This window comes from Orycteropus afer, unplaced genomic scaffold, assembly GCF_000298275.1.
Source record: "Orycteropus afer afer isolate SDZICR_OR568_19922 unplaced genomic scaffold, OryAfe1.0 scaffold00008, whole genome shotgun sequence".
In the NCBI taxonomy this organism is placed as follows: domain Eukaryota; kingdom Metazoa; phylum Chordata; class Mammalia; order Tubulidentata; family Orycteropodidae; genus Orycteropus; species Orycteropus afer.
The window spans coordinates 24,798,469-24,814,333 of record NW_006921595.1 but is presented as its reverse complement, the minus strand read 5'-3'; the positions used below and the strand labels follow the sequence as shown (position 1 = coordinate 24,814,333).

General features: G+C 35.9%; 1 protein-coding gene across 1 annotated transcript in view; it reads right to left on the bottom strand.

Moving 5' to 3' along the window:
* DGKB (diacylglycerol kinase beta) overlaps nt 1-15,865 on the bottom strand; it is a 913,416-nt gene that overhangs the window by 683,775 nt on the left and 213,776 nt on the right. Inside the window, exon 12 of the mRNA XM_007946219.1 lies at nt 11,289-11,387. Within this exon, the coding sequence (XP_007944410.1) occupies nt 11,289-11,387 (99 nt within the window). The remainder of the gene's footprint in view (nt 1-11,288; nt 11,388-15,865) is intronic.

Genomic DNA, 15,865 nt, shown 5'->3' with positions numbered 1-15,865 from the left:
ATTTTTTTTTCTTTTTGGATTATTTGTTTGTTCCTTGTTTCTTATTTATCTATATGAGTTCTTTTTATATTCTGGACACAAGTCATGTGCCACCATTCTGGAAACACTTGAAGGAAGCTGCTTATCCACAGATCCAGGGTTCATGTCAGAACCTAAAACCTAAAGCAGAAATAAACTTTATACATATACAATGCTGTGTTATCAGTGATAACAGACATTAATCTATGGGTAAATAGATGGGTAGATAGGCTGAATGATCAGGTATGTCTATGCAAAAGGGATTATACCCATGACTATATATAAGGTTGGAAGATTATGATTAAAAAAAAAATAGAACTTAAACTTCTAGTTTATTTTTTCTATCATATCCAATAGCTTATTCCTATTTCCTTTCTTCTAAAACAACCTGCCACATGCATTTCCTTTCTAAAGCTTTTCACTGGGCCCTTTGGTACACTTGTTCAAAATAATCTTTTTCTTCTCTATTACTCATTGTCATTCTCCATATAACCAAAACACACCAACCTCGCTGCCTTTGAGTCAATTTCAACTCATAATGATCCCATTAGGTTTCCACATCTATAAATCTTTACAGAAGCAGATCGTCTCATCTTTCTTCTGCTGAGCTGCTGGTGGGTTCAAACCATAGACCATTTGGTTAGCAATCAAATGCCTTAACCACCACACCACCAGAGATCAAATCTGATCTCTACTTCTGCAGTGATCTGGAAGAGATTGAAAAAGAAGAGAAGGCCTATCCTTAAAAGGCTGTGGCCAAGGAAGAATTTCAAAGTGAATGGACTGCTCCTGCTACTTAATTTACTGCTGCTCATCTTGAGGTCACTGACTGGTCAGAAGGCTTCATGGGTCCTCTGACTATTCTGCAGTTCCCTACTGAGGGCTGGAGTGCTCAGCCAACTGAAGATGGGTCTGCAATCACCACTGTTCAGGCCATTGAGTAAGTAGGAATTACTGAATGCTCTTAAGCTGTTCTTTTATAGTCTCTTACAAAACAGAAATAAGGTTGATGAAAATAAACATCAGTTTCTTTAAAATAAAATTGTAGTAGGTAGTTGCAGTGAAGTAAATTACTTAGTATGGCTTTTCTACCCATAAGTCATTGTAAACTCAGTGGTGGAATGAGCAACTGAGGAGCTCCTGATTGTAAATGTTATCCACCTGGGTTATTTCTGTTGGGTGTGGCACAACGCAGTTATAGGAGGCTCTCTCCAAGGTGCTTAGAGTTCTGATGCTATGATTGGCTAGTTTGGTCACTCTGCCAGGCTCAAAAGGAGGCCTCCTAGAGGCAGAACTCTCTCTGACTGCTGGTTGAGGAAGATGTGCTGCTGAAAGAGACACACGCTCTGGAAAGAGACACGTGCTGCTGGGAAAGAGATGCAAGAGACATGTGTTGCTGAGTAAGACACTGAAGGACATGTATTGCTGGGGGAGAGACTGTGAGAGACTTGGCTGAGAGATGGTGGGCTGGAAGAGAGACTGAGCATTTTCCCTGAACTTGAATTGTAGCCTGGTGCTTCCCTAGTAAACTCCATAATCTGTGAGTTCTGTGTGGCCACTGCAGCGAATTATCAAACCCAGGAGAGAGGTGGTGGGTGCTTTGGGGGGAACGGTTGGAGAAAGGGCTGGAGGGAGGCAGCATATCTGGCCTTGTAGGAATAGGTCTTGGGTTACTGCTGGTAATCCTGTCTTCCTCTTGTGGGGTTAGAGGAGGTCGGAAGATGTGGCCTCCTCGCCGTTTTTGCAGTAGTCTCTCTCTCTCTCTCTCTCTCTCTCTCTCTGAGAGGAGTAAAGCTCTCTCTCTCTCCATATATATATATATGTAGAGAATATATATATATTCTCTATATCATACTCATGAAAAGAGGCTACTCTTACTCATTTCCAGTTTTATAGTTTTCATGAAAATCTCCTGACTTTCCATCAAAATCATCATTCCTCCAGCCCCAAAGTAGAATCTCATCATTCAAAGTTCACGGGAGCTCTGGTGGAATAGTGGCTAAGGCATTTGACTGCTAAACAGAAGGCTGGTAGTACAAACTCACAAGACACTCCTTGGAAGGAAGACTGGGCAATCTACTTCTGTAGTGATACCTCCTCAGAAACCCAAGGAGGGATCGCTATGAGTTGGATCTGACTGGACGGCAGTGAGGTTTTTTTTTTTTTTTTTTTTGAGATGGAGAAGGGGCAAGTATTAGTTGTTCATTATTATCATATAGCAATGATTTCAGCAATATCCTGGGTTATTTTAAGAAGAATGTTAATGAAACTATCCAATAATCCATTCTCAGAGTCCTTAACTTCCTAACATTCAATGAACTTCTGCTGTATGCTAGTTTAACCTCTGAGATCCAGGGCCACATAATGGACCTGAAGTTCATCTAGAACTAATCTATTCTGAAATGAATCCAATTCTAATATTCCACTACCTTTTTTTCAAGGAACTGATATTTATTTTCCATCTATCTTATTTCCATTTTATAAGAGACTGTGGAAGAACAGCTTAAGAGCTGTTCCCACCCACTCAGTGGCATGAACAATGGTGGATGCAGACCAGTCTTCTGTTGCAGGCTGTGTGCTCCAGTCTTCAGAACGTAACTGCTGAATAAACACAGACGGCACGTGAACGCCTTCCAACTAGTCAATGACCTTGGGCTAAGTAGCAGTAAATTCAATAGTGGGAGCAGTCTATTCATCCTGAAATTCTTCCTTAGTCACATCCATTTCAGCAGTGGCCTGCTCTTCTTTTTCAATCTCTTCCAGACCTCTGCAGAAGTAGAGATCAGGCATGATCTCCCATGAGTGATACCGGGAGAAGGCACCATGCTTACCCACTATTTCCTGGGCTAGCATCCACAATACCAGACCCACCAAGTGAGCTCTTTTGTTGCTGCAGGGGATGGCAATCCCATGTAGTGCAGAGGAGAACCTGTGTTACACAGAGCAATGGTGGGCAAGTTAACATAAGACACCTTTGTGAGAGCCTGGTGGTCAGCCCTGGGATCAGTAACCACTAGAAGACTCAGCTCCCAGAAGGATGGGAAATGAAGACTCTAGGAGTAAAGCACCAAGCTATAGGAGTAGCTCCAGTGTCAGTAGCAAACTTCAGCACAGCCCCACTGACCAGTATTCTTAGAGGACATGATACTAACATCAGTCAGGTTTTCAATGGCAACTATGGCCTGAGCTTCCCACAGAAACTTCTCCCAGGTCTTCTTCAGGTTTATGATGTGGACACCATCACTTTTCCTCTTGTAGACATACTATTCCCTTTGGAAGTAAAGGTTGGTGTCACCTAGGTGTGTTTCTGCTGCAATGAATTTGAGAACATCCTCTTCCTTTTTCTGCAGGACATCAAGGACTCTGGACATTATGAACATTTCCCCTTGAAGTTAATATGGGGCAATACCATATGGGCCTTTCTCTGGATAGCACAGGAAGCTCCCTGCTACAATTCTTAAAGAGCTCTGGAGGCACAGCGGTTAAGTGCTTGGCTGCTAACCAAAAGATTGACAATTCGAACCCACCAACAACTCCACAGGAAAAACACGAGGCAATCTTCTTCCATAAAGATTTACAGCCTTGGAAACCCTATGTGGCAACTTTACTCTGTCCTATGGTTTGCAATACGTCAGAATCAACTAGACAACCATTGGTTTTAGTTTGCTTGGTGGTGTAGTGGTGAAGTGCTTGGCTGATAAACAGAAGATTTTCAGCTGGAATCCAAAATCTGCTCCACAGGAGAAAGATGTGGCATTCCACTTCTCTAAAGATTTATAGCTTTGGAAACTCTATGGGTGGGTGGGTAGGGGGTGTTCTACTTTGTCCTATACAGTCATTGAGTTGGATGGCAATGAATTTACTTTTTTAATGTTTGTTTTTCACTCCTGGTTCCCTCATTTCCTTATTTTGTTACAAGCCTTTCATCATTCAAACAATAATCCATAATAAAACTTTCTCATATTGCCTTTGCTACATGCTTTAAATTTAAGTTACACTGCCATTAGACCTGTCTTTTTAAAACACAAACCTGATGAAATAGTCTCATATGTATATTAGGTAAAGCCCAACTCCTTGACAAGACAGGCCAGGGTTTTCACAATCTCAGCACTTATCTTCTCTATCTCTTTAGCCTCAACTTTCCACATGTCGTTGTTGTTAGGTGCCATCGTGTCAGCTCTGACTCATAGTGACCCTATGTTCAACAGAATGAAAGACTGCTCATTCCTGCATCATCCTCACATTCCTTGCTATGCTTGAGTCCATAATTGCAGTCACTGTGTCAATCCATCTTGTTGAGGGACATCCCCTTCTTCATTGACCTTCTTCTTTACTGGGCATGATACCCTGCTGCAGGGAATGGTCTCTTCTGACAATATGACCAAAGCAAATGAAGGGAAGTCTGTCCATTCTTGCTTCTAAGGAGCATTCCAGCTATACTTCTTCCAGGACAGATTTATTTGTTCTTCTGGCAGTCCATGTCATTTTCAATATGCTTCACCAATACTATATTCAAAGGTATCAAGTCTTCTTCAGTCTTCCTTATTCATTGTCCAGCTTTCTTTCCCAAGCACATGAGATGACTAAAAATACCATGACTTGGGTTAGGCACACCTTAGTCTTCAAAATGACATCTTTGTTTCTCAACACTTTAAAGAGGTCTTTTGCAGCAGATTAGCCCAGTGCAATACAGCATCTGCTTTCCTGACAGCTGCTTCCATGGGTGTTGACTGTGGATCCAAGTAAATGAAATCCATGACAACTTCAATCTTTTCTTCATTTATCATGATGTTGCTTATTGGTCCAGTTGTGAGGACTCTCGTTTTCTTTATGTTGAGATGTAGTCCATACTGAGCACTGTATTCTTTGCTCTTCTTTAGTAAGTGCCTCAAGTCATCTTCACTTTCAGCAAACAAGGTTGTGTCATCTGCATATCACAGGTTACTAATGGTTCTTCCTCCAATAGTGATGCCACATTCTTTTTCATATAGTCCCGCTTATTAGATTATTTCCTCAGCATATAGAATAAATAAGTAGGTGAAAGAATACAACCCTGATATATACCCTCTCTGATTTTAAACCAGGTAGTATTCCCTTGTTTTGTTCAAACAACTTCCTCTTGGTCTATATACAGGTCCCTCATAAAGCCAATTGAGTGTTCTGGAATTCCCATTCTTCTCAATGATATCCATAATTTGCTATGATCCACATAGTTGAATGTCTTTGCATAGTTAATAAAACAGAGGTAGACATGTTTCTGGTATTCTTCACTTTCCCCATAGCCTCTAATAACTTTTGTGCAGTTTCATGACCACATGATGTACTGTCTTGACTGATTATTCATACTCAATATTTGTCTATAATATCCCTTTTTATTCTTAAAAACTGAGATCAGATATCATTTCTTCAAGAAAATGTTCATTTATTATGTGGTTCACTGTCAAGACAGGTTTAAGCTGCCCTCTTCTAAAACTCCTGTAAGTATTACTTTTCACACAGTAATATGTAATCTGCCTGCTCTCCCTGCTCAATAACCTCTAAATTGCAAAAGAGAAAAAGAGTTGTTCTTATCTGAATTTTTAGCTCCGTAAGTTTAATGAAAACCAATATAAAGAAGAAAGAAAAAAGTAGAAGGATGAAGAAAGAAATACAGAAGAAATCTAGCACTGCAGATATAACATAGAAAATAATTTACAGTGATGATCCCAGTGATCTTAAAGATACAATAAAGACATTAGCAATAGCAGTATATAAACAGTGGCTATTGATTTGCAATTTAAAATCAATTTACAATAATCAGCATATTACTTTACATTATATCATGTCAGTTTCAGTTTAACAATTTATCGAATATATGTATATGCATGGAAAAAGTGACTTCATAATTAATCCCTTATTAAGAGAGTAAGAACACTGCTTTTACAAAATAATATAAAATCATTTTACGACATAAAAACTAAATATTAAATATATATAAAATTAAATATATATAAATGATTTTGATGAGGATCTGCTTCATTTCACAGTTCAAATATTAAGTTCAAAATATTGTTTTGATGGTAGAATCAATTGACTAAAGGCCCATAACTCACTGAAGAATCATGAAATCATGTACTCCTATAGACCCAGTTTGTCTGATTTTATATATATACATAGTAACTGATATACAAATATAGCATAGTTCTAGGGAAATTGGCCAATTTATATCTTCTTCTATGAGATTACTCTGTATAGTCTATTCCATTAAGTTCTGTGACCTAACTAATTTGTGTACTATAAAAATTAATTTTGAAAGTATGAAATCAGGCCATTATAGTGAAAATAAATTTATGGATAAAATAATACTAAAGTTAAAAATTGCTCATAGAAGGAAATACCATATCCTGGCATCATAGTCAGATGTAGATATAATTTTAACTCTTAAGTTTTCTAAAAACAGAAAGGAAACATGACAAAAACTCACAGGGTCCAAAGGGGAAGGACTGGAAGGCTGAGAAAGGTGGTGCAGAAATTAAATGTAGATATATCTAAAACTCCCACAAAGATTTTCTGAAATACCAGAAGACTCCTACTATGAACCTTAACCTTGCATGTCAGTAAAATGCAGGGTATATGACCTTCCTCCAGGAATTGGGAATCCGTATTGAGTTCATACAGCTCATTCAATAACCAATCCCTGACCACAGAGCCAAAGGTAATGGGGAAAAACAAAAAATCTCCATAACTTAAGTTCTTTTTATGTTTGCTAAAATATCACTAAACTGAGTCTGCACCTAACATGTTTCCCTTAGAGGATGTTAGCATGAGAAACTGGGACTTACACTTTTTTAAGAAAGGACCTGTATTGAAGAATATAAAACAAAATAGGATTATATCGTATGTAAGGAATAATCATTTTCTTTTAACAAAGGGTTAAAACCTTTCAGTGATCATGCAGTGTGGAATTATTCCCAGGAAATTAATGCAAGTTCAGACTGAAAATTCTCAAAGCCCATCAGTCAGAGCAGAACTTAAGCAATTTTGAGTGAAGAATAATGTTACTTATTTGTTTAAACTGAGTATTTCACCAGTTAATAGTTATGATAGTCAACAAAGTTTTTCCATGATAAGAAGGTAAACTTTAATTTCTATTTAGCAAGGTGGAAGAAATTTTAAACAGAAGAGATGTATGGTAATTTATTAGAACATAAAAAACTGCGAAGACTTGAGGAAATAGTTGTACTTAGAGAATTACAAGTAGTTGAAATTATCCTTGATTTGTAGAATGTAGTGCTTTTTTTGTTGTTGATTTTTTGTTTGTTTGTTTGTTTTTTAAGGTAGTGTTAATAGGGTGGGTTGATCCAGTTAAAAAACCTTGTTTATCATGTAAGAGAGTTTGGAATTCAAATGAGGAATCTCTGAAAATATTTTAAGTTTGAAAGGGACGTAATCAGATTTGCATTTTTGAAATATGACTTTAGAAATAATTTGGATTTTGTTAAGGTTGTTCAACAAGGATTCTACTGTAACAATCCTAGAGAAAATGTGTGAGGGAGGTATATGAAGCAATTACAGCCGGGCTCAAGAAAAGGAGTACTATAGACATTAGAATAATCTGCCTAACGATTAATTTAATATTCAAGAGGAGAAATCAAAGATGATCCTTGGGTTCCTGGCTTGAGAAATAATTATCAAGGTACTGGTCACTAAGATAAGGCACACAGAGGGAGAAAGTCCCCATTGGGACTTAGAAAAATTATGGGAATGATGAGAGCATTCCCAGGTTCTGTACTGAAACCACTTAGGTTCAAATGCTGTATTACCACTTATTAGCCATGTGACACTCGGTAACTTACTAAAACTCTTGTTTTCCAGATTCCTCATATATAAAATGGGGATAATTACAATATTAACCTCATGAGGTCATTGTGAAAATTAAATAAATTAATATTGTTGTTGTTGTTGTTGTTTGCTGTCGAGTCGGCCCGACTCATAGCGACCCCTCCTTGGGTTTCCGAGGCAGTATCACTACGGAAGTAGGATTGCCCAACCTTCCTTCCGAGAATAACAGCAATCTCTTCATAATAGCTATTAAACTATCTCATACATTCTCATAACCTGACACCAACAACCTTGATTCCAGCAAACTTTAACTCCACTGTAGTCCACAATGTATGGTCCCTAATATCCATTACTACACCTCACTCTTCATGCTCTTACTTACTTTGTTCTCTAGCTTAAGATCCATGGCCAACCATTAAAATCATTACCTTGTATCACATAAACTCTCAACCCCTTACCTATTCTCTTTTTCAATCATATTTGGCCAAAGCCCAGTATTGACCTATGCCTATTGCATTCCTGGAACTGAAATGTAACTAGAGAAATATAACTGAAACTTGGTAGAGAAATATACTCATTCAGTTTACTGGCTTTGCTCTAACTTTATGATCATTGACTAGCATTGACTCCTCAGTACCCCCCTGGATACAACATTTCCCTCGTTCACTCAGCTTTCACTTTCCTAGGTGACTTTTTCATATCACTTACCAATCCTCAAACTTCTCATACCTCATATAAGCTCTTCACTCTCAAGTAATGAACTGACTTGCTTTTTGTCTGAGAAAATAGAAGTGTCATTTTTATTCCTATTTTTGTCCACTTAACACAGCAGTTAGATTATTTATTTTAAAAATATAAATTAGACTATTCCCTTGTTTGGTTAATCTCTTCTGATGGCTTCTTACTTCCTAAACTAAAATCTAATGGTCTTAATGTTACCTAAATTGCCCTATACATTATGAACCCTATAGTATCTTTGATCCTCTCTTCAGCTGTTTTTCCCCCTTTTCACTCAGGTCCAACTACTGACCTCTGTGATGCCCTTTAGATATGTTAGTTTTCTACCATCTCAGAGTCCATGACTTTCTGACTCATCTGTCCATGAAGTTCTGCTCCCAGATAGCCACATGGTTACTCCCTCATATCCCTCAACTCTTCACTCAATGATCTCCTCAGTGAACTCTTTCTCGACCATGTGATTTTATAATTGCATTCCAGGATTTATTCTCTTCTTTCCCTCTTTTACTTTTTTTTTTTTCCCAATGAGTTTATAATTAAAATAAAGATAGTATTTTAATACAGCAAAATACTAATTATTTACTTATTTATATTATTTGTTATCTATTTCTCCCCACTGGAATATAAAGACTATGAAGGCAAATACTTGTTTTTGCTTTTCATTAGTATTTCCCAACTTAAAATAGAGTATATGGCAGACAATAAATATTTGCTGAAGGAATTAATTAATATGTTTAACATAGTACCATAGTGAATCTATATGCTTAATAAATATTTATTATCATTACTGTATTAATAATAATGTATTAGGCATGATGCATTTGAAACAACATGGAAACTCCAGGTTCTAGTTCAATGGGTCTGGAATTCAAAGTAAGATGAGCTGGATATAAATTAACATGGTAAATGTAATCATTGAAATAAAGTCTTGCTGGAAAGAATATTAAGAGTTGAAAGATGTAACATGTGAGGCTAGAACACAAGGATGCACCAACCTGAAGGCTGACTTTGTGAAACCTAGGAAGATACTAAGAGGAAATATTCAGAGAAATACAAGAAGAACTAGGAAAATATGATATAATGGACATCAATGAAGGGTATTATTTTTAAAAGATGAAGTGGTCAATAGTGTCGAACAGAGTACATAGTAGGAAGGCAATACTAAAATAGCAAGTGTTTAGAGTAAATCATGATAAAAACTGTAGGAAAATTCATTTATTGAAAACAAATCCTCAGAATCAAAACCATTACAAGATTGCAATGAAGGAGGTTTTAAGATTTTAGAAGACAAAAATAGTCACATAACATACTTTATCATTGACTCTGTCAAAGAATGGAGGGATAAAGTAAGAAAAGGGATACCTCTCTTATTTGATTTATATGGCCAGAGGCCGACATAGTGGGTTAAGGAAGGCATTCTCAGCCCCATTGAATGGAAAAGGGTTACACAAGCAGTTGGATAGTGAATAGATTTCTTCTTAGACTTAAAGGACAGGTCAAGGAAGCGTATAAGGCAGGAAAATGACTGTATGGTTAAACAGGAACAAAAGTAACATAAAAATTCTGGACATCCTTGCTTTTGAAGATATCATTATAAAAATAAAAATGACACCATGTTAATCTAAAATGTGAAGTAGTTTAATGTGGCTTTCATTATTTTTAATGAATCTTATTTACTACAGAATGTGTAAGAAATTTTATATATGGAAAGAAAACTTAGATTTTGTTACTGCTGTTCTCAGGAATATGAAGCTATTTTATTTGTTGTGTTTTTGTAGTTTGAGACCATGAAGAGTTTTTGTTCTTTTTTTTAATAATTTGTTAAATAAAGGCATTTTATTATCTATTTTACAGATAATTACAAAATGAATCATAAGTGGGTGCAAATTGAGTAATTTGATTAATTTCTAGGTTGACCTTTAGAAAAGTATTTGTCTAACATTTCTTAGTTTTTTTTTTTTTTTTTTTGTATCATGCTGAAGTTCCAGTCATTTAATTTTCATGTTGTTTTTAAAAATGAGAAGTGCCTTATGGATATAAAATAAGCTTATTTTTTAAAAGAGCTAGTTCACTTTAGAAACAATTTGAATTTTCTAATATAATATGAATGCTGTCTTTAAAATACCTGCCTCTCTTTCTAGTTTGCAATTTCAGGGTTACCATACTTATGTGTTATCCACTTCTATTGAATTAAGTAATTATTTTGCAGGTAGTTAAATTTATTGTTCACTCATAAAAAATAAAATACACTGAGTAGCAGTGCATAGCTTTCTTCTAGGTTTGTGTCATAATTCTAGGCAGCCTTTGACCTAGATGAGAGACTTCAACATTACAGATATATAATGTGCATCCCCAGCAAAATTGCCTATAAGAATAACTTCATTATTCTGGGAAGCTAGATCTATAAAATATGTAAAATGTGGAAGTGTTCTGCCTACACAATTTCTGGTAAGTACAGCATGACTAAGTGATAAAACCTGAGTCAGCTTCAGTTAGAGCACACCTTACTAAAAAGTTTATTATGATATGGAGGAAAAAAGAAACACAGTAAAAAAAAACGAGTTCTTCCTCTAAGTAAAGAAGTAGTTTGATCTGTAGAGTTATGCCTTGATTAATGAAAAATTAGCTGTCTGGAAGCATTTAGTGGTATAGTGTACCTGTTAGTCATAGTAACGCAGAGTTATAACAGAATGATGAGAGGAAAAACTCACCAATACCACTGGACAGATTGTGGTGGGTGGTAAAATGTGGTCCTTCAAAGGTCCACAGTCGCATTCAGGTTTTAGATGAGAAGCACATTTATTATGCAACTATAAAAGGGAAAAGGGAGACAATATTAAAGTCTGCATGACAACAGCAAACAGGGTGCAAATTATACTTCAACTGAGAAACAGTAAATACATTAAAAGTGCATTAAAAGAATTACAAGAACAAATAAATAGGATCATAGAGGGATTCACATTACATTTGCCCTTATATATCTACTTTAAATAAACCATTCAGCAATTTCCTTGACCCAGCCTATATAGTTTCCTACTCTCAGAAATATTTATGTTAAAAACATACTTTAGGTTTTATATCAAAGAGGTATGATTTCTTTTATAAACAGAAATAATTGTCCATCACAGTTTCTTCTTTGCTTATGTGCTATTGGCATAATCTTGAAACAACTGTGCACTGTGGATGCTTTTTTTTTTTCTTTTTTTTTTTGACCCTCCTGTTTTCTCAAAGTCGTTCCAAAGTGCACAGCTCAGTATGGGGCATAATTGATCCCATCATTAGTTTTAACTTCGTAATTCAATATGTAAATGTAACCAGAGATTCATCTCAGTAGGAACAGGATATAAATATAAAATGATGATTATGATTATAAAAGTTTATCTTTATATTGTATTATCAGCTCTACATTAAGTGTATAATTATAAATAATGTGTTATTTATTTTTCATCATATATAAATTGAAGCTGATATTTTTATCAATTTAGGTCACAAGTTTAAATTAAAGCATTACAATGTGGTACATTAAATAATGATGTTTTTTAAAATGAAATGGTACTTTCTACTGGAATCACACAGATTTGATAAAATAATACTCTGTTTAAAGGCATCTGGGGATACTTCCCTCCCTCACTTCATATTAATTTAAATCTGAAAAATTCATACTTAAAAAAAACACAAACTTTCACATTTTATCTTCTTCAAAACAAAAGCATCACACCGTTTTTCAATGTTGGACAAAATGCCGCCCCTTTTAAATGATGGCTATATTAATTTCCACAACAAACTTACCTTTGCAATCAGTTAATTAGTAACCAAAAGTAGGAATATAATGAATGTTGATTTACTACGGGTGATAGACCGGTATCGAAGAAGTAATTCTGTGGTTCTAGAAGCTAAAACATTTATCATGCTAATTTCCTACCTTCATTGTAAAACCTTGGAGTTAAGGCTACTTGTAGTATAATTAATGTTCATTAAGCCACATTAAATGAAATAAAAGTATCTGTACAAATTCTCCATAATTGGCAGCTCTGCATCTCAAGGGCATGTAAACATCTCTTTTTTTAAAAAAAAGGCTTAAAATTCTTATTAGGCACTGCTGATGTTTGACAAGAGACATGAGGTGTTGAAGAACAAAGAAGTAGTTGAAGCTGCATGTACAACAGAACTAAATAAAATGACACTGTGATTTGAAAATTGAAATGTATAACTTCCTCAAAATAAAATTAGCAACTGTTTTAAAATGTAATATTAGTTTATTTAACTTAATAATACATTTTCCTAAAGTAAATCATGGTCCTGCATATTTGGATTTAAAGGTAATGGATTACAAAGCACCATGAAAACAGAACCAAATCAAAAGACAGATTATGTATCACAAGTCTCCTCTGTAGCATGATCATCCAGAAAAAAATCCTTTTACTCCTGGATCATGTACAACTGTCTAAAAACTGATCCTACAGACTCTCAGGTCCCTCTACCAATAGCAAGATTCAAAACAAAAATCCTTGTGTGTACAAAGTGAGAAAGCCCTGAATTTTTACTCTTGACTACAGTGGACAGACCACACATGAGTCTGAATAACAGAGGGGCAGGGCACTCTGCGTCTCATGCCAGCATTGACCATATTGATACATAGGCTGATGGCTTCACACCCCTCTGTACTTCCCTCCCATGTGCTCCTACAATCTCCAGCGATATGGTAAGGGATGATCAACTGCATCAGAGCAATTTGGAGGGTACTAGGTGTAAGAAGAGATTGCAAAAATAAAAAGAATTTAATGACAGCTTTCTGGCATTCAGACTGGATTCCTTGACTGAAGGAAAGAACTGAAGACTCAGGATGATACAGTTGACGACACGATTGGGCGTGGGGAGCCTTAATCCTTCACATTTGAGTTTCAGAGCTTCATAATATAGGTACTGGCAAATGGTCTTCTGAAATATTGGCCACTGCAAGCTAAAGACACCATTGGATTTTATATTTGATAGCTCTCAATTTTATATTTGATAAGCATATGGAAAAGCCTATAAGAATGTTGATAACCATATAACCAGGAAAACGAGGTCTCACAGTGCAAGAAAAGCCTCCTAACTAAAATGTTTACATTTACTAATAATGATGCACCATGGAAAAAGAATTGTTTTCCTGGTAATGAACTGAAACTTGGAAATAATTTCAGAGCTATTGAAAAATTCCAGTAGTATCTAATTTAAGAGCCGGATCTATGTTTGTTGGAAAAAGTTATCTCAAGTTAGCAAGAAAAAGTGTGTGTGTGTGTGTGTGTGTGTGTGTGAAGCTGAGAAAAGAATGAGTGTGCTGCATGGAGAGGAAACAAGTGCAATCTGAACAGTTAAAAGGAGGAACAACAGAATAAAAATTTTCACATGGATTTAGAGAAAAAGGAGAATTATTATCCTACGGGAATTTAGGTAATATGATTGGGAAGAACACATTGGTCAGTTTCCCTAATATTTCTCTAATATTTTGCAAATTTCAGGTTGTTCCCTAAAGCTAGAATTTGTTAAAATATAAACTTTCTATGTCACTGAAAATGTTTAAACAACAAATTGCTTAAACTTTTCATATTTTAATAGGAGTGACACTATGTGATACCAAATGTTAATATTTAATAGCCATAGGGAGAGATTGTTTTTTGTCAAGCCCAAGTAAAATGTATTAACCTCTCACCCTGGTAACTGCTGCCTGACAAGGGACATTTTATTATGATCAGGAGTAATAGTCACAACATGCTTTAAATAAAAAGTCAAGGAAGAAAGAATTACAGCATAAATGAACAGGTGTAAGTAATAGCACCTTAATTATAGTAGAATATAAGCAAGAGAGAGAAGAGGGAGCCAAGAGAAAATAGATGTTAGAAGATAGTTTTATATTATTCTTAGAATTTTCTGGTTTTTATTTTTTAAGTGGTTAGATTTACAAGAGATAAAACTCATTTCTACTAACCTAATTTTGTATCTACAATATAGCAAACTAGTGTAATATCAAAATGTCATGAGTACTAACTAAACAAAGAGTGTGAAATAGATTTTATCTTTATGTACTTGTTTAAGTGTACTTGCTTGTCTGATGTAGGCTCAAGTATCCCAGTATGATTTTTTCAAACAAAATTTAAATAGGATTTGCACTTAAAATTCAGTATTTAACAGTGCACTGCTAAAAGAACTAACAAATCTGTCCTGGAAGAAGTGCAGCCAGAATGCTCCTTGGAGGTGAGAATGGCCAGACTTCATCTCACCTACTTTGGTCATGTTGCAAGAACAGATCATTCCCTGGAGAAGTCTATTATGCTTGGTCAAGTGGAAGGTCAATGAAAGAGGGGAAGGCCCTCAACAAGATGGACTGATACAGTAGCTACAAAGATGGGCTCAGGATTAGCAGGGATTGTGGAGCTGGCACAGGACTGGGCAGTTTTTCACTCTGCTGTACATAGGATCACTATGAGTCAGAGAAGACTTGACGACACCTAACAACAACAGTTGTTGAGTGCTTCCTCTAAACTCAGTACTCCATTAAGAACTTTGGGAGATTAGAAGAAAAAATACCTATCATGGACCTGGAACTGGAGTAGACTATTCTCTACCATTGTAGACAGCATTAGGTTTGTGTGTGTGTTTGCGTGTGTGTGTAATAAAGGTACAGAAATTATTCAGAGAAATGAAAAGTCAAGGAAACTTTACTGAAAATATGAAACTTACTTTGGTAAGTTAGATGAAGATATGAAACTTACTTTTGGTAAGATAGAATTTAAGGAGGTGTCATTCAAAAGAAGATGGTGAACAAAATAACAGGAAGGGGTGAACATGCCCTCCCTAGGGAGTGCTAAGAGATGTGCAGCCTCAGCAGAGGGTGCACACAGTGGAGAATATCATATATAGTCTTTTGCTCGGGTTCAGGTCTGATTTCTGAGGAACTGAAAACCAGGTGGAAATGGGGGGGGGTAAGGTCTGCATTTATTATCACAGAACTATTATAGGTTGCTGAGGGAGGCATATGATAACAAACTAGTATTTTGAGAAGATCATTCTGGAGGTGGTGTGCAGTCTGCATTATAGGAAAAGTACCTTCTGCTAGGGAACTAAGCCAAGAGTTTCTGACTCTAATCTAGTCAAGAGGTGCTAATAGCTTGCACTAGGTCTGTGAACGTGGAGGCAAAGACTAAATTCTGAGAGAGCTATTTTAAGAAGAAAATGTCAAAGCTCAGTAATGGGTTGAATATGTGGGACAAAGGTGAAAGACAAGAGCAAATGAAATTGACTTTTAACT